Source organism: Lissotriton vulgaris, chromosome 7 (assembly GCF_964263255.1).
Source record: "Lissotriton vulgaris chromosome 7, aLisVul1.2, whole genome shotgun sequence".
Lineage (NCBI taxonomy): Eukaryota > Metazoa > Chordata > Amphibia > Caudata > Salamandridae > Lissotriton > Lissotriton vulgaris.
In genome coordinates this window covers 1099207089-1099225380 of record NC_141695.1, presented here as the reverse complement: position 1 = coordinate 1099225380, position 18292 = coordinate 1099207089, and the positions used below count along the sequence as shown (strand labels likewise).

Below are 18292 nucleotides of genomic sequence, written 5' to 3'. Positions count from 1 at the left end.
GCACATCACATTGTGACGCATACAGGGTGAGATCAAAAACAAAAAGACCATAATATTGAACCGCCTCACATTTTGTAATATTCCGTTAATAGTTCTTGTTGCAGGGGCTGACAATCACGTTGTGCCTCATAATGGCCAGGAGGTGTTTGTCCTCATTCAAAATGGGCAATGGCATAACAAAAGCCCCAACGGTGTGGGGCCCAAGCTCCAGGGGCCCCCTCTAGCACTGGCGAGCCCCTGACCTGAGAGCTCCAGACTGGGGCCAGAGCTTTGGGGGCCCCCTGCATCTATATTGCAAGGGTGTCCCCTCAAGGTCGTTACGCCACTGAAGATGGGCTGAAGATGGGCTGCCACCTTGGGGGTACCAGAAATATATAGAAAATGTGGCACTGTCGTACAAGAAGGTGCCCCTCATACAAGTCTGTGACCAGGTGTTACAGAACTCAGTTATAGATTCTCAGTGTTGCTTAGTTTCCAGCAAGTGACAGCAATTACAAACAATATGCTGGCCTGCAGGAAAAGGAAGGAAAATCACCACAGCAGAGAGGATTCTCAAGGGGAAAAGACAGTCTTGACAAATGCCATGAAACATGAAAGCAACCATCTCCTTATTAATATGAACAGGATATTTCGTTCAGTGGTACGCCCATGGATCCGCTCACCCTAACACTTTTATTGGGTCAACAAATCTTTGGAGACTGGGAAGGAGTTGGAGGAAACACTAGTCAATAGGGGTACAAGTGAAATTTCCACTAACGCACTCAATACCACCCTTTCCAAAACTGGGAATGGGATTAAGGCACGTAGGGAAATCTCCTGGTGCGCTTAATCTCATAGCATAATCTTAAATCTTACTATTGAACAGTCCTATATAAAGAAACCCATCCTTTTACACACATTGATCCAACTTTACCAGGTTTTAAGTTAAAATGCAGTCCCTTTCAGAAATACCAGTGACTGTAGTTTCGAAATCTGCCATGTTATAAAAAGCAACAATATATCTGTTGGATAGTGGACAATAATCAATGAACTTGCTGAGCTATAGCAGACACGTCCTTATGATTATCTCTCAGTCTAAGAACTGGGGCGGTCACCAAATAAATTCTGGTGACAGATAAATCAAAATAATTTTTGATGTGCAATGTTTTACTTGCTGAAGCTCCCTCGTGCCTTATGTATAAAAACTGTGGCAGTTACTTCCTTTTAAAAAATGATAACTAATATTTATAATTTACAAAGGGCTGTATGGCTACCTACTGCTGCAGAGCTTCCTGAAAATACAGGAGTGTCAGACTTCAAATGAGATCCCACAATTCCCTGAGCAGTGCAACTACTGATGCAACCCAACCACCAAACATTAGTAGTGAAGGAATGAGGATCCTTGATTTCAGTGCTAATAAGCAAACACTGCTCTTATTTTGGTAGGCATTGACAACAGACTGTGTGGAGGTATAGACCGTATGGGATCTCTGGGAACTACAGAGTATAGTGATAGATAATGGAGGTGTACATCATTCAAGGTAAAAAAAGAATTCTGGTCATGTCAATGCAAAGTTTATTGTGAAGATTACTTAAAACCATGACAATATAACATTATGAAGACTAATAAATGGCTAGAAAGCGCACTACCAATACAACTAACATTGTAGTGACATTTGGTACAGATTATCTCATTTTAAAAGGTAAGCATCAGTTTAAAAAAAGCCTTCCCAGGGATAATGCCCCCACTGCCCACATACATTCCTAGAACATATTGCCTTTAGCCTTCACCTCAGAATCCATTAAAGTGCAGAAGGTGGCTCTGTGATCCTTTTTAATATCACCTATGCTTTGAATATGGAGTGAAAACGCAAGTTAAGATACTTCTAGGTCACTGTGAAAGTACTTGAATAGGGGAAAGTATTCTCAGGTTCAGACAACCTGCGCTCCTTTAATTTGAAAGGGGCTTCTAAGAAGGGATGCAGGATTGGTACTGAAGAGTTACTCTGAGGTAGTGGGACCTAAACTTTAATATTTCCAGTTCAAACAAAGTTTCAGCTGTTGATTATGGGAAAAATGTATTTTCTAATGCACACAAATAGATTTTTTTCACATATATTCTCATGCTTTGCAATTAAAACATTTTAGTACAGAGAAAGCCCCCAAAAGCAGCACATATCCTTGAAATAATATTTGAAAGGCTCATCTGCCCACAGTGGAACATAATGGATCCATTTACATATTTAGTGGTAATGTGTTATGCAATGTGTTTGATATTACATAGCCTGCCCATTGCCATTAATATCACGTGTAGCGTTGTGGGTTGTCTAGGGTTCCTTTCGGAGTGATTGTGTGGTGTTCAAGTCAGACTGGAAACCAAGATCCTGATTTAGAGTTTGGCAAATGGATAGTCGTCACAACCCATCCCCCTTATTAAAAGAGCAGTTCAAGGCATGCGGGTTGTAGATACACATGCTTTGCACACTCTTGTTATCAAGTGTTGGGTATGGATGGTTGCAAGTTTTTTTCTTCTTCAAAGAAGTCTTTTTCAGTCACGAGGTAAAGTGACTCCTCCTTTCGGTGATAATGCGCATGGGCATCGACTCCATTGTTAGATTGTTTTCTTTACTCCATAGGGTTCAGACGTGGTTTGCAGAGCTCCGGTTTGAAACCGTTCTTCAGGATCTCTTTGGCACGCAATCTTGTTGATATTGTTTCTAACTTGTTCCCCATCTTCCGCGTGTCAAAAATTGGAAAACTTTTGTACTTGAATTGAAAACTACAAACGCAGTCTCCAGGCCTAATCCGTTTTCATTCCACTCGAGAAAAACATTGTCGAGTAATCTGCCAATGGAATGGACTCCATTCCAAATCTGCCCTCGATGCCACTCATGGCATATTTATATCCATGCACTGACCTTCACAAGGTCTGTAACTTGTGCCTGTCCCAGGAGCACAAGGAAGAAGACTTTGAGGCCTGTTGCTCATTTCGATCTAAAAAAAACCCTGCAGGACTATTGGGCTCAAAGAAGCGAAATGCAGAAGCAGAGTATCGAAAACATTCCCAATATCTTCAAAGAAGATATTGAACAGGAAGAGATGGAAGCGTTCACAGCAGAAGAGAAAGAGGTCTTCTCCGTACAGGACTCCGATTCAGAACTGGAGATCGAAATAGAGTCCCGCGATTGATTTGATTTGATTTGATTGTGATTTGTAGAGCGCGTAGCTACCCTAGGGCATCCCAGCGCTATTGACCATGCTCCAGCAAGGTAAGGAAAGAGGGGAAGAGTGATCAGGGGAAGAGTAAAGTCTTTAGTCGCTTCCTGAACCTGAGGTGGTTGTGTTCTTGCCTCAGAGAAAGTGGGAGGGAGTTCCACAGTTTCGGGGCATTGTACGAGAACATGCGACCGCCGGTTTTGGTCTTCCTGATTCTGGGGACGTTGGCAAGGGATAAGGAGTTAGATCTTAACTGTCTACTTGACTGGTGCTGTGTCAGAAGTGGTCTGAGAATGGGGGGGCCTTCATTGTGCATTATTCTGTGGGCAATGCACAGGGTTTTGAAGTTGACCCGTTCTTTCACTGGCAACCAGTGCAGATTTCTGAGGGATGGTTTAGCGGAGCTCCTAGCTGAAGTTCCTGTGAGGATTCTTGCCGCCGCATTTTGTGCACATTGAAGTCTGTGGACTACAGAGACTGGGGCCCCCAGATACAACACATTTCCATAGTCCAATCTGGAGTTCACCAGCCCCTGCATAAGGAGCTTCCTGGATTGCTGGGGGAGTAGATGGAGGATCTTTCGTGCCATCTTTATGAGGCCGAAGCAGGTTCCCGCAGTTTTCCTGGCTTGGGTTTTAAAACTGAGTTCCTGGTCCAGCCATATCCCCAGGCTCTTTACCTCAGATTTGGGGGTTGGTGGAGTTCCCATGCATGGCGGCCAGGGAAGGGGTGTGGGGATTTTATTAGGATTTCCCAAGAGGAGAATTTCAGATTTCTCGCCGTTTAGTTTTAAGCGGGAGTCGCACATCCACTGGTGCACCTTCTCAAGACAGCTGGACAGATTAGAAAGGGAGTGGTCTGATTGGTTGAGGGAAACGACGAGCTGGGTGTCGTCGGCGTACATTATCGATTTGATGCCGAAAGGTTTGACAACGTCCTCGAGGGGTGCCATGTAAACATTAAAAAGTGTGGGGCTCAGGGAAGATCCCTGGGGCACCCCACACTTAAGTGCCTGAGCCTTGGAGATGGAGAACCCATCTGCCACTTGGAAGGACCTATCTTCGAGGAAGGATGTAATCCAAGCTAATGCGGAGTCCGCCACTCCTATCAGCCCAAGACGGTGTATAAGGGTTGCATGGTCCACCGTGTCGAAAGCGGCACTCAGGTCGAGGAGGATCACTGCCACTGATCCTCCTGCGTCCATTATGCTCCTAGTTTCTTCGACCACGGCTAACAATGCGGTGTCGGTCCCTTGTCCTGGTCTGAAGCCTGTCTGGGACTGGCGGAGGAGGCGATTGGTCTCAAGAAACTCGGACAGTTGTTGGTTTGCTACACGTTCGGCGATTTTGCTAATGGCCGGTAGCAGTGAGATAGGTCTAAAGTTGGATGGGTCCGTGGGGTCTAGATGAGGCTTTTTTATAAGGGCCTTGACTGTGGCTTTTTTCCAGTTTGCCGGGACTGTGCCAGTTTTGAAAGAGGCGTTAATCAAATTGGTGAGAGGGGGGGATACAGTAGCGGCAACCAGCTTGAGTTTACTAATCGGGGCCGGATCTGACGGGGCACCACTTTTGATGTACCAGCTGGTCATGGTGCCATGAGTACCAAAACCCCTTTGCCCACAAAAACCGCTTCCACCAAACAAAAGTCTTCTTGGCCACCACTGCAGTCCGCCCATGGTAAGCACCGAGTCTCTTCTTCCAATGCCCCATCCTCCAGCTCCGCATCAAAAGTGCAAATCAAGCATTTCAGCCCAGGTTTGAGTCGAGATGCCACACCTTCTGTGCCTAAAACCTCGGTTCTGAAGGACAAAAGGGACAAATTCTTCTTGGTACCGAAAAACTTGGACTTGAAACAGAAAGATGCTCCCCAAAATACTCCGGAGCCAATTCTGAAAACAGTAAGAAAACAGCTGGATCCAAAGCAAGAGAAAATGTATATTAATCCAGACATTGAACATATTTTGACAAAACCTGTGGTACCACCATCTTCCAAAAGGAAGATTCCTAGCTCACAAGATACAGGATATAAAATGTGTTTAAAAAGGACATAGCTCCTTTCAACCAATTCCTCAATCCCCTCCACCATCTTCATCAATACCATTAGTACCAAGTTCAGACCCTCTAAATGTTATATCATTGGTGTCTCCTCACACAGATCCTGATACAGTGGATGGGGACAGCATTTATAGCCAACCATCACCAGATCCGTAGGATGATTATGATGTAGATTCCCCCACAGACACAGATCCAAATCTATACACTGCAAAGCCTTCACCTTCTGATGATTACACCCTACACAAGTAGTTAATTCCCATGGCAGCCGCATACCATGGAGTCACTTTACGTAAAGAATCTTTAGAGCAAGATTTTTTATTTGAAACATTGGGAACACACATAAAACAACACAGTCATTACGAATGTTAAAGGGCATGATGCGCCACGCAGAAGACATTTTTAAAGACCCTGTGCGCGCACGTATAATAACACCCAGGGTTGATAAAATACAAACCCTCACCATCTGACCCAATTGTTATTAAGGGCCAACTTCCATTAGACTCTTTGGTTGTGGCCAATGCTTGTAAGAGAGCAAATTTCCAAACCTCAGGTGATGCACCACTTCCAGACAAAGAGTCTAAATTAATGGATGCCTCAGGCAAAAGAGTATTTACTACAAGGGGTGGTATAGCCAGGTTCTGAGCTGGGATGGGGCAGTGAGATAAATAACGGTGATGGATCAAGCCCTGATCTTTGGACTGGGTAAGAGTGGTCTGCTCAATTCAGACACTCTGTTCATCACCACCCCCTTTTCTGAATCGTTTTTGGCCACTATAGGTGTGGCAGGGTATACTCAGACATGAGTCCCTTTCTCACTGCTCCATCAGGATTCAAGCAAGCCGGGCCGAAGACGGCTGAAATGCCAGAAACCGGTCCCCGGTAGCTTGTCTCCTTTCTGGTGAAGAATTGGCTTGGTAGTTTAGTCTGCCCTGTTCCCATGATGCACTGGGCCAGGGACAGACTGATTTGCATATAGCCAGGTTCTGAGCTGGGATGGGGCAGTGAGATAAATAACGGTGATGGATCAAGCCCTGATCTTTGGACTAGGTAAGAGTGGTCTGCTCAATTCAGACACTCTGTTCATCACCACCCCCTTTTCTGAATCGTTTTTGGCCACTATAGGTGTGGCAGGGTATACTCAGACATGAGTCCCTTTCTCACTGCTCCATCAGGATTCAAGCAAGCCGGGCCGAAGACGGCTGAAATGCCAGAAACCGGTCCCCGGTAGCTTGTCTCCTTTCTGGTGAAGAATTGGCTTGGTAGTTTAGTCTGCCCTGTTCCCATGATGCACTGGGCCAGGGACAGACTGATTTGCATATAGCCAGGTTCTGAGCTGGGATGGGGCAGCGAGATAAATAACGGTGATGGATCAAGCCCTGATCTTTGGACTGGGTAAGAGTGGTCTGCTCAATTCAGACACTCTGTTCATCACCACCCCCTTTTCTGAATCGTTTTGGGCCACTATAGGTGTGGCAGGGTATACTCAGACATGAGTCCCTTTCTCACTGCTCCATCAGGATTCAAGCAAGCCGGGCCGAAGACGGCTGAAATGCCAGAAACCGGTCCCCGGTAGCTTGTCTCCTTTCTGGTGAAGAATTGGCTTGGTAGTTTAGTCTGCCCTGTTCCCATGATGCACTGGGCCAGGGACAGACTGATTTGCATATAGCCAGGTTCTGAGCTGGGATGGGGCAGTGAGATAAATAACGGTGATGGATCAAGCCCTGATCTTTGGACTGGGTAAGAGTGGTCTGCTCAATTCAGACACTCTGTTCATCACCACCCCCTTTTCTGAATCGTTTTTGGCCACTATAGGTGTGGCAGGGTATACTCAGACATGAGTCCCTTTCTCACTGCTCCATCAGGATTCAAGCAAGCCGGGCCGAAGACGGCTGAAATGCCAGAAACCGGTCCCCGGTAGCTTGTCTCCTTTCTGGTGCAGAATTGGCTTGGTAGTTTAGTCTGCCCTGTTCCCATGATGCACTGGGCCAGGGACAGACTGATTTGCATATAGCCAGGTTCTGAGCTGGGATGGGGCAGTGAGATAAATAACGGTGATGGATCAAGCCCTGATCTTTGGACTGGGTAAGAGTGGTCTGCTCAATTCAGACACTCTGTTCATCACCACCCCCTTTTCTGAATCGTTTTTGGCCACTATAGGTGTGGCAGGGTATACTCAGACATGAGTCCCTTTCTCACTGCTCCATCAGGATTCAAGCAAGCCGGGCCGAAGACGGCTGAAATGCCAGAAACCGGTCCCCGGTAGCTTGTCTCCTTTCTGGTGAAGAATTGGCTTGGTAGTTTAGTCTGCCCTGTTCCCATGATGCACTGGGCCAGGGACAGACTGATTTGCATATAGCCAGGTTCTGAGCTGGGATGGGGCAGCGAGATAAATAACGGTGATGGATCAAGCCCTGATCTTTGGACTGGGTAAGAGTGGTCTGCTCAATTCAGACACTCTGTTCATCACCACCCCCTTTTCTGAATCGTTTTGGGCCACTATAGGTGTGGCAGGGTATACTCAGACATGAGTCCCTTTCTCACTGCTCCATCAGGATTCAAGCAAGCCGGGCCGAAGACGGCTGAAATGCCAGAAACCGGTCCCCGGTAGCTTGTCTCCTTTCTGGTGAAGAATTGGCTTGGTAGTTTAGTCTGCCCTGTTCCCATGATGCACTGGGCCAGGGACAGACTGATTTGCATATAGCCAGGTTCTGAGCTGGTATGGGGCAGTGAGATAAATAACGGTGATGGATCAAGCCCTGATCTTTGGACTGGGTAAGAGTGGTCTGCTCAATTCAGACACTCTGTTCATCACCACCCCCTTTTCTGAATCAGGCAAAAGAGTGGCTGCACTCAGCATATCATTGGTGCATTGCCAATACACAAGGTCTTTTGGCTAGGTATAATAGGGCCCACTGGTATTAAATGGAAGAGTTACTCCAATACCTCCCAGAGGAGCATGAGAAAAAAGTGCAGGAACTAGTGCAGAAGTGAAAACTATTTTCTAATTCCTCTATCAGGTGTGTGCTAGGCACTACTGATACTGCAGCCAGAGGAGTTAACACCAGCATTCCCCTCAGAAGACATGCACGGCTGCGAATATCTGGGTTTAACCCAGAGGTACAACGCACAATACTTAATGCTCCCTTTGACAAGGCACATCTTTTTAGTCCTCAAGTGGATGAAGCACTTGAAAAATTACAAAAGACACTGAAGTGGCAAAATCCATGGGAACACTTCAGTCACCCTTTAACAGAGGCTCCTTTCGCCGTTCATTTTATAGGGGAGGATCAAAAAGTACCTCCACAGATGCCAACACATCTTCCTATAAACCTCAAACCCAATGCCCCCCTCTTAGAGGCTTTTACAAGCGTGGTTACAGAGGAAACAATTTTAAAGGAATAGGTAGTGGTACACCAACACGTACCACTCCATCTCCCAACAAGCAGTGACTTAATAACAATTCCCCTCGACCATCATGCACCTGTTGGGGGAAGACTGCACTGGTTTCTTCCCATTTGGCAATCTATATTATCATACAAATGGGTGTTGGATATTATCCTACTTGGTTATTGCCTGGAGTTCACCAGCCGTCCTCCAAATATTCCACCTTGCATTTACAAACTTTCTCTAGAGTACCAACAACTACTCCAACAAGAAGTACAAGCTCTTCTAACAAAAGGAGCTACAGAACCAGTTCCAGTACAACATCAAGGATCCGGGGTTTATTCATTTTACTTCTTAATGTCCCAAAAGGATGGTTCTTTAAGGCCACTCATATATCAGGACTTTACAAACGTTCTCTAGAGTACCAACAACTACTCCAACAAGAAGTACAAGCTCTTCTAACAAAAGGAGCTACAGAACCAGTTCCAGTACAACATCAAGGATCCGGGGTTTATTCATTTTACTTCTTAATCCCCCAAAAGGATGGCCACTCATATATCAGGACTTTAAACCGCTACATACTATCAGAATACATCCATATGGTCACACTTCAACAGGTGCTTCCACTCTTACAACAAGGTAGCTTTATGTCAACACTGGACTTAAAAGACACATACTTTTACATTCCTTTTCACATAACGCATCACAAATATCTCAGATTTGGGATAGCTGGAAAACACTATAAATTCAAGGTACTACAATTCGGAGTAACTACTGCACCCAGAGTATTCACCAAATGCCTAGCAGTAGTAGCAGCTCATTGAAGAAGAGAACAAATTCATGCCCAAATTTAGACGATTGACTCATCAAGGCCAACACACATCATAAGTCTTTAACAACACTCTTAGATTACTATAAATCTTCTACATCAGTTGGGATTCACAGTCAATGCACATAAATCCCATCTTAAACCCTCACAGCTGCAACCCTATTTAGGAACAATTTTTCAAACACTGTTACTCCAATGCCAAAGCAACAAGTATCTAACAGTCAAAACGTTCATGCAACTCCTAGGAATGATGCCATCATGAATTACCATAGTACCTCATACAAGATTAAACATGTGTTCTCTACAGGAATGCTTAGCACGCAGTGGAATCAATCACTGGGTCAGCTAAAAGATCTAGTGTTGGTAGACAGCTGCACTAATCGCTATCTGCAGTGGGGGAATACACAAAACCTATCAATATGGTGGCCCATTATCGACCCTGTTCCACAGATCATCCTCACAGCAGATGCATCTCTCACAGGGTTGGGTGCCATCTACAACATCTTAACAGTTCAGGGCCTCTGGGACACCAAATACCAAAATCTCCACATCAAATACCTAGAGCTTCTAGCTGTTCATCTAGTGTTAAGTGCATTTCTACGTCACCTGATAGGGAAAGATGTCCTAGTCAAGAAAGAAAATATGATAGCTATACACTAAGTACAAAAACAGGGCGGGGGGCACTCTACAATTATCATGCTTTTCTCAGACCTTTTAGCGTTGGGCAATACATCACAAAATCCAACTGCTAGCAGAACACCTTCCAGGGACAGGCAATTAATTTGCTGACCTCTTCAGCAGTATGCAGCAGCAAGTCCATGAGTAGGAACTCCTCCCCAGGTCCTACTCCCATATTTCCACAAATAGAGGTTTCTACAAATAGATCTCTTAGCAACAACGAGACCTTAAAATGCCCAAACTTTATCTCTAGTTTCCCACACCCTGAATCCAAATACAAGGCCCTATGGATGAATTGGACAGAGATATTTGCTTACAATTTTCCGCCTCACCCTCTTCTTCAATTTCTGGTTCTGAAGCTCAGGCAAACATCTCTTACCCTTATTCTAGTAGCTCCCACATGGTTGCGGCAACCATGGTTCACCACACTACTCGAACTCTCAGGAGTTACACACCAGAAGCTTCACCTCACCTCAAACCTTCTCACACAGCACCATGGAGAAATCAGACATCCAAACCCCAAGGAGCTCAACCTAACGATTTGTCTCCTGAAATCAGAGTTTGGATATCTAAATCTATCACTAGATTGCATGACAATTCTGAAAGAAGCAAGGAAACATAACACTGCAGCATGCTATGCAGCAAAGTGGAAACGATTTGCTATATATTGTAACAAACAGAAAATTGACCCACTAGATGATTCCATGCAAGAAATCATTATTTATCTATTGCATCTACAACCGGCCTTCCTTACACATCCATACTCCTACACCTTGCAGGGGTGGCTACATATCTTCGAAACAGATAACACTTATCACTATTTATGGTGGCAGTAATTGAAGCCTTTTTTGAAGGCCTTAAAAGAGTGATACCACCAAAAGTTCCACCTGCACCTGCATGGGTTCTTAGTATTGTTCAAACAAGATTTATGGGTCCACCTTTTAAACCGTTTCACAATTGTCCACTCCAATTTCTTTCTTGGAAAGTTGCTTTCTTGATTGCTATCATTTCACTTAGACGTGTTGGTGAGCTTCTTGCACTAACCTTGGAAGTTCATAAGTTCATGGAGACAGAGTGGTTCTTCGCACTAACCCAAAGTTCCTTTCAAAAGTAGTCTCTGCTTTTCATATTAACCAATCAGTTGAGTTACCCATATTCTTCCCTCAACCTGATTCTGTAGCAGAAATAGCTCTACCTACATTAGATATCAAAAGAGTATTATTGGATTATATTGATAGAAAAAAAGATTTTCACAAAACAACTTCTTGTTGCCTTTGCTCCCCCTCATAAAGGGAAACCTATCTCTAAATCTGGTATTTCTAGATGGGTAGTTAAATGAATCCAAACTTGCTATATTAAAGCCAAAAGAACTATATCCAAACTTCCTAGAGCACATTCAACTCATAAAAAACGAAGCCTCAATAGCCTTTTTAGGTAACATTCCCATATCTTATGTTTATAAAGCAGCTACATGGTCTACACCACCCACATTTACCAAACACTATTGTGTGGATGTATTAGAACACCAACAAGCTAACTAACGTAGGACAGGCAGTGCTAAAAACACTTTTTCAGACAACTGTAGTGCCCACTGGTTAGCCACCTCTTTGGGAGAGTACTGCTATACAGTCTAGGCAAAGCATGTCTATCTACAGCACACATGCCTTGAACGCATTATGTTACTTAACCTGTAAGCATCTGTTCTTGGCATGCAGAGCTGTAGATTCACATGCGCCCTTCTCCACGGACACCTATGGTTGTTGCAGTTATTATTCACATTATACACACATGGACATCTCTGTACCACACTTACTTTCTCCATTCTCACCCTCTTGTGGGAAAAAAATCTAACAATGGAGTCTATGCCCATGTGCAGTATCACCGAAAGTAGTAGTCGCGTTACCTTGTGACTGGAAAAGACTTCTTCGAAGAAAAACAACTTGCAAACATCCGGACCCAATACTAGAAGGCAGCAGTATGCGAAGCATGTGTATCTACAGCTTTACATGCCAAGTACAGATGCTTACAGGGCAAGTAACATAATCCTTATATCCTAATGAGCTTGTAACACAGCAGACAGATTATCCATCATGTTTGTAATGGAGCAAACTCTAAATCAAGTTAAGGTGTGTAAGTATGCTTCTGGCGCAGTGTTGTGGTCTGTCTCTAAGACTGTACAGTGTAACACATGGTGTGAGACTGGGTGTTGGGTTCATATGTAAATATGTCATCTTTTATCCAATTAGAATGTAGTGTGGCAATGTCATATTTATTCAACTGTGGGTGTATGATTTGATGCTGGAGAGGTATGGCGAGAGGAATCTGACATTTGCTTATAACTCTCTTGTGTCCATAATGTTTTTTGCACGGCATTTACAAATACTCTGGATGTTATGTCGATGACTGTGTGATCTGTCTGAGTTTTGTTTGACATCTGAGTGATGTTCTAACTAATGTGTTCTTTCAGTCTGTGATGGTTAGTGCTGTTAATGGGTCCATGGTGTGTAGTGAATGGATGCAAGAAGGCTGCTAGGTCAGTAACAAAGGCACACCAACACATCACCACAGTGTTTCGTAGATGGCTCTTGCTATCTGTCGGTGCATGTCCAAATCAAACCGGTTATGGTGATACAAAGAGACATATGACAATGTTCCTGCAGTCTTTCCTCTCATCAGATGGCATGTGATATTCTGGCTCGTCTCACAATATTCAATATAGGTTTAAAAAATGTATGTTTGTGAAATATTAATACTGAAGGGCGTAGTGTGTATACATATACACACATATGTGTATATATATACACACATATGTGTATATATATATATATATATATATATATATATATATATATATATATATATATATATATATATATGTACCTAGGGCCATTTGAGCATGTGTAGTACCATTTGTTCGAATAATAAATGTACATCGATACTTTACACAAGACGTACCAGATCACTTACTTACAAGCTATTCTCACCACAAGTAGCAGGTTTCCCTGTCAGAAAAAAAGCTTGGCCATGATATGTGACTTACCCCACCGCAGACCTCTTCGTTTTTCAGAATGGAAAGAAGTTTTTCCTCCCGCTTCCCTCTCTCAGTTTCGTACCCCTACAAATGCCACTGAGAGCCAGGTAAAAGTTATGTGTTTCTCAGTGAACTATGGATTACCCTAGCATCAAAGGGCATGCGGAGGGATCTTCAGGAGTGTATTTATTGGTCATATTTTGTTGCATTAACTCGGTCATGGAGCAGTGGGCCCCTCTACAGACTCCAGACATAAAAAATGTGAGAAGAAAAAAAACAGCCCCACTAGAACAGAAGCAGAAAAGACACAATCACTTTGTTTGGGACATAGAATCTGAAGAGATAAGTAGTCATAAGTATTTTGGATGATAACATTTTTGAGTTTCTCCTTGAGTGTTTCAGATCCCCTTCTGCCTTCTGGGGGCTAGGCGATAGAATCCCAATTTGAAGTTTTGCTTTTTATGGTATTTTAATTACAAGAGGTTTGTTTCTCCTCTTGTCCCTTCCCTCCCTTCTCTGTAGTCTGCCTTTTGGTAGGCCAATAAATGGGAATGAAGAACGTTATGTATTGTGCACACCATTTTAAAGTTAATTTCTGTATCTCATGGGACACGGCTATAGGATAAAATAGGAAGCTTTATTAACCCTACCGTGTATTCACTGGATTCTGTATCAACACAGACAGTGTCCCCTGGATGTAACACTTGAAAAATCATGCTGCAGTGGCCCAGACCTCCTTTGCTCAGGGTCGCCCCCTTGTACTGAAGCCAATGTCAAAAAATGGGACAATGGAACAATAAGCTTTCTTCAGACACAAACGCAGCTTAGGCCACTAAGAGAGGCAAACCAAAATGTATCCACACCCAAACATAAAGCTTTGTTCCGACTGAGCAGAAACCCCCCTTCCCCCACACCCTAAAAAACAAGTCAGTGAAACCTGAGTTGTTGGTTAAGCCTGTGATAACTAGGGTAGCAAAGCTCTTGATCAGCCCTGAAGTAAGGCAAAGCATTCCCTTCTCCCCTCAAAGTTATGCATGTTGACAAGGTGAAGCAAGGGAAGCGGCATCTTGCTCGTCCAATGCTACCCCGTCACTGGTCTTACGCCCTCTTGCCTCAAGATTCATGAAACTAGTGGCCCAAGCACAAAGGAAATGTTTTCCTAAGAGCCCTCTTTACTATCTGTAGTTTCCGCTCTTTGCCCTTCCTGTAACTCGCAATGAGCTGGCAGTTGAAGGGTCAAACCCTGTGCTGTTACCGGATGTAAAAGAGTTTATGATGTCACTTCTGGTACCCAAGCACTTTGGAGAATCGATGTCAATGGGTAAATCAAGGAATTTCCCCCACAAACAGCAGTAAGCAGGCAACTAGAGAGAACACATTTTCCACTATAAATATTGTAGTGCTATTGCTTCTTTGAGTCCCACAAAGTGCCTACTTATGTAGAAAAGCTTGGAAGTAAATCATTACATTAGCCATATCAAGGTATCAACTGGTTAATTTTCGTCGAACAAATGATACTACACTTAACCAACAAGGTACAATCACAAATATGAATAATGGCAGAATTTTCAAATGATTGCACCTGTTACAGCAGCACATCTAGGAGTCTGGAAACGATGCTAATGTGATTGGAAAGAGAAGCTAAGCCAGCCCTGTGCCCGGGACACAAGGCCACAACACCATGTAGCTCCCCCTCTGTATGTCTGTGCTCTCTTGTAGCACGACAAGGGCTTTCACTCTGTCTGTGTCCCTGTGCTCTCCAACTAACATAGTCTTGTTGACTTTTGTGGCCTAACACTCTGCTGCTCAGCTCTCTCTTTCGCTCATCTGACAGTCTGTACCCTGTTGCCGCCCTGGTGCAATTTTTCTTTTTATCGTTTTATGACTTTCTTGTTGTCTTCCTGTCAGTGTTTCTCTCCTTTCTGTCTCCCATGCCCTTCACCTGCAGAAAGTGATCTTTCCGAGACAGGACGATGTGCTCATCTCCTTCCTGCCTCTGGCTCACATGTTTGAAAGAGTTATGCAGGTAAGACACTTATCTGACCTCACCTGGCCTTGCTGGGCTGCTTGTGTTTTTTTTTTCAGAGTCAGTGGGCCCCCACATGTGCGGATGTACACATTTCCTATTTGCCCTTAGCACATATGTTTGAGAGGATGGTGCAGGTAAGGTCTAAATGTTAGCATGGACGTGATTGTCCATGCCAAAATTAATGAGAAATCAATTTTCAAACAAATTCCATTAATTCAAAAATCAACGTGTTTAATTAAATTTGTTTAATTTGTGTAACACTGTTAATTAAACTAATATGAACAAACATAGGAAGGTAAATCGGTCTATGAGCCAGTGTGGTACCCATACAAAATATCAACTTTCCATTCGCAGAAAACAAAATTACAGTTTTAGTAAAATAAGAACCTTATAAAGAACACATGCAAAATGTCAAATGTTCACTAGATGTCATTTAGTAGTAAAATCTAATTGTATTTAGACAACAGTCTGTTAAACTACAAGACATGATAACATTGATATTAGATAACATATCACCAAGCCGGATCAGACTAAATATTTGCATATTACTCAAGACGACTGAATGAAATTAAAAACTTCCCATGAAACTCCGAAAATATTAAACATCAATTCATTGTTTTAAACAAATCCCACTAAAATCTCAGTGATAACATCCACATAAAACAGTTGACATTACAATTGAGCTAAGGGAAGGTACTAGTTCAAATAGTGTTTTTTAAGCCGGCTAGGGCTGCTAGAAACCTACCAATTGCACAAATTACATCCAAATAATGCATATCATGTAAACATCGTATTGCTTCCAATCTAGACTTTACATCATACTTAATTAAAACTAGTTTTATAACCCTACACTTGATTTCAATCAAGTGTAAGCAATTCATTAAAATATGCACACTTGTATTCTTAACTCACAACCAGTTATATTCATTGTCCACCAGGCATTTACCATCAACTCAAAGTGAGAAACCGGGGTTTAACCCTACCCAGAATTTCAGGAGCTCACTTCTCCACCCTGGGTTCAGTAACCCTGAAAGATATGGGAAGGCCATGTAATTCTGACTAGAGTTTCTTAGAAATTGTGTAGAGTTCTTTGAGCTGAGATAGCACAAATCTATATACCTGGTTCTGTGGCACTCCATTCCTTAGCTCCTGTTTGTAAATTGTATAGGGGCGTCACAAGAAGCCAATAGATTTCCTAAAATCACTTTTAGTTCAATGTTGCTCGTGGAACCTTGGAGACTTACTTGCTTTTTCATCTTCCTCATTTGACCAAATTATGTTATCTGGGGCAAATCACTACGCGGATAAACAATTAGAGACCAACTAGCCATCATTATTAAACACTATATTAAGGCTGGAGAGTGACTGCTACTTACCAGAAAGCTACAGGTATAAGAAACCCCTACCAGTCTTGTGGGGAACAGACATATGAAGAAAATGTACTAAGAACAAGCCACTACAAAGACTTGTTTTCTCTATTTGAATTGTCAGTGCCTGGTGATTTACAAATGCAGCCCATACAGCCTCTCTGCTTCAACTTTTCTGCTGTGCCAAATGAAGCTTGTGGGGAGAGAAATCCACTTTGAGGGCATATGGGTGTCAGGATATTGTGGTAGCTGTCTGCATTGTGATATGTCACTTTTAGGAACATCTAGAGGACATATCACATCTAGAGGACTTTACGTGGAAAGCTAATATAGCTTACTTCCTGCAGATGTGGAATAGTCTCAGGAAGACCCACTTTATTAAAGAGGGGATTGATTTATGGAGGACCAGTAGATCTTAAGACCATCTTTCCAGGGAAATTACTATTTTGGAACTGTCCTAAACAGATGATAAATCAATCAATCTATCTTTCCTGGCTAAAGACAGTGTCAAGAAGTCTGGAACGTTCTCTGATGAATCAGACCCTTCGTTTTTAGCAAGATGGGTTCTGCATTCACTTTAATACAATGAAAGGTCGTGTTGTCAGACCAAACATGTGTCTACAGATAATTTAAGTGGCTCCCTTTGGCTGGATAAAGGGTATAGTAAACACTGCATCATTATCCTTGCAAGATCGTCTCTCCTTATAATGTCTATGCAAGTGCATAGAATATCCTCATGGAACTGGTCCAAGTGCACAGGAAAATGTGTTTGATCAGAAGGAAGAAAACCCTGAGGACTTCTACAAAAGTTCAAGTTCTAATTTTGTCATAAATGCTGCACTTAAAAGAACTCAGAAAGAGAGCAGAGAATGAGAACAGAATATCAGGGTGCTGTCTTAGTGTTTTACAGAAAATGACAGTGAAGTGATAAATGTAGAAAAGATTAGTTGAGAACTCTGACATTAAAATAAGCAGATCCTAAAGGCATAAAATAAAATACTAAACCTGATCCTATCATTTTACAGATCACTGTATGGTTTTCCTAAAGACCCATGAATGGACAGCTGACCCAATAATGTGACCCTGCTGCCTAGAAGTAGCATATGTCCGCACAAGCCACCAATTGCTTGCACGGTCTATTTTCATGGATCAAAGCAAAGATGCACCATACAGTATATGATGAATAGGAATTTGTTGGCTAACAGTAAAAATAACAATACAGCAAATGTGTGCTAGGATAGGCATGTGTATACAAAAACCCTGAAATAATTCAACCTACTTTATAAAACAACATACACATGGCCAGTCTCAAAGATTTGGAAAAGAGTATATATTCCTGTTTTGCACAACTTGTTGGAATGTTTAGCTAATAATCTGGTAACATTGTGAACTACATGGTTTATACACTCATAAATATGTCGTGACTGGCCCACAAGGAACCAGTTTCAGCAGTAATGAGTATGTGCAGAGTATCCTCTAAGAGGTTGGGTGCCGCTTCAGTAATGTGTCACCATGGCAACAGGTCTTTATAGTGAAAATTATTGTTCATATGTTTGTCCTCGTGCAGTGATTAAGCACTTTAATCATGTTTCAATGCCTCATGCAGTGTTAGCTCAAGTATGTTGTTGTCTGAGAAAGTTCACTTGGGTGGCTGGCAGAAACTGAGGTAATTGGCGAATTTACACAATGGATCATGAAAAAAACGTTTGCAGAAATGCTAGAAAC

At 42.9% G+C, this 18292-nt stretch overlaps 1 protein-coding gene across 4 annotated transcripts in view; it reads left to right on the top strand.

The window, feature by feature from the left end:
• The window catches only part of ACSL6 (acyl-CoA synthetase long chain family member 6), a 548884-nt gene that overhangs the window by 333053 nt on the left and 197539 nt on the right, over positions 1–18292 (top strand). For 3 of the 4 annotated variants that reach the window (XM_086931549.1, XM_086931552.1, XM_086931551.1), the window contains one exon: positions 15257–15334. In XM_086931549.1, coding sequence (XP_086787675.1) covers positions 15257–15334 — 78 coding nt within the window. Of the gene's footprint in view, positions 1–15119; positions 15198–15256; positions 15335–18292 lie in introns of all 4 variants that reach the window. The other variant, XM_086931550.1, reaches the window with a different exon arrangement.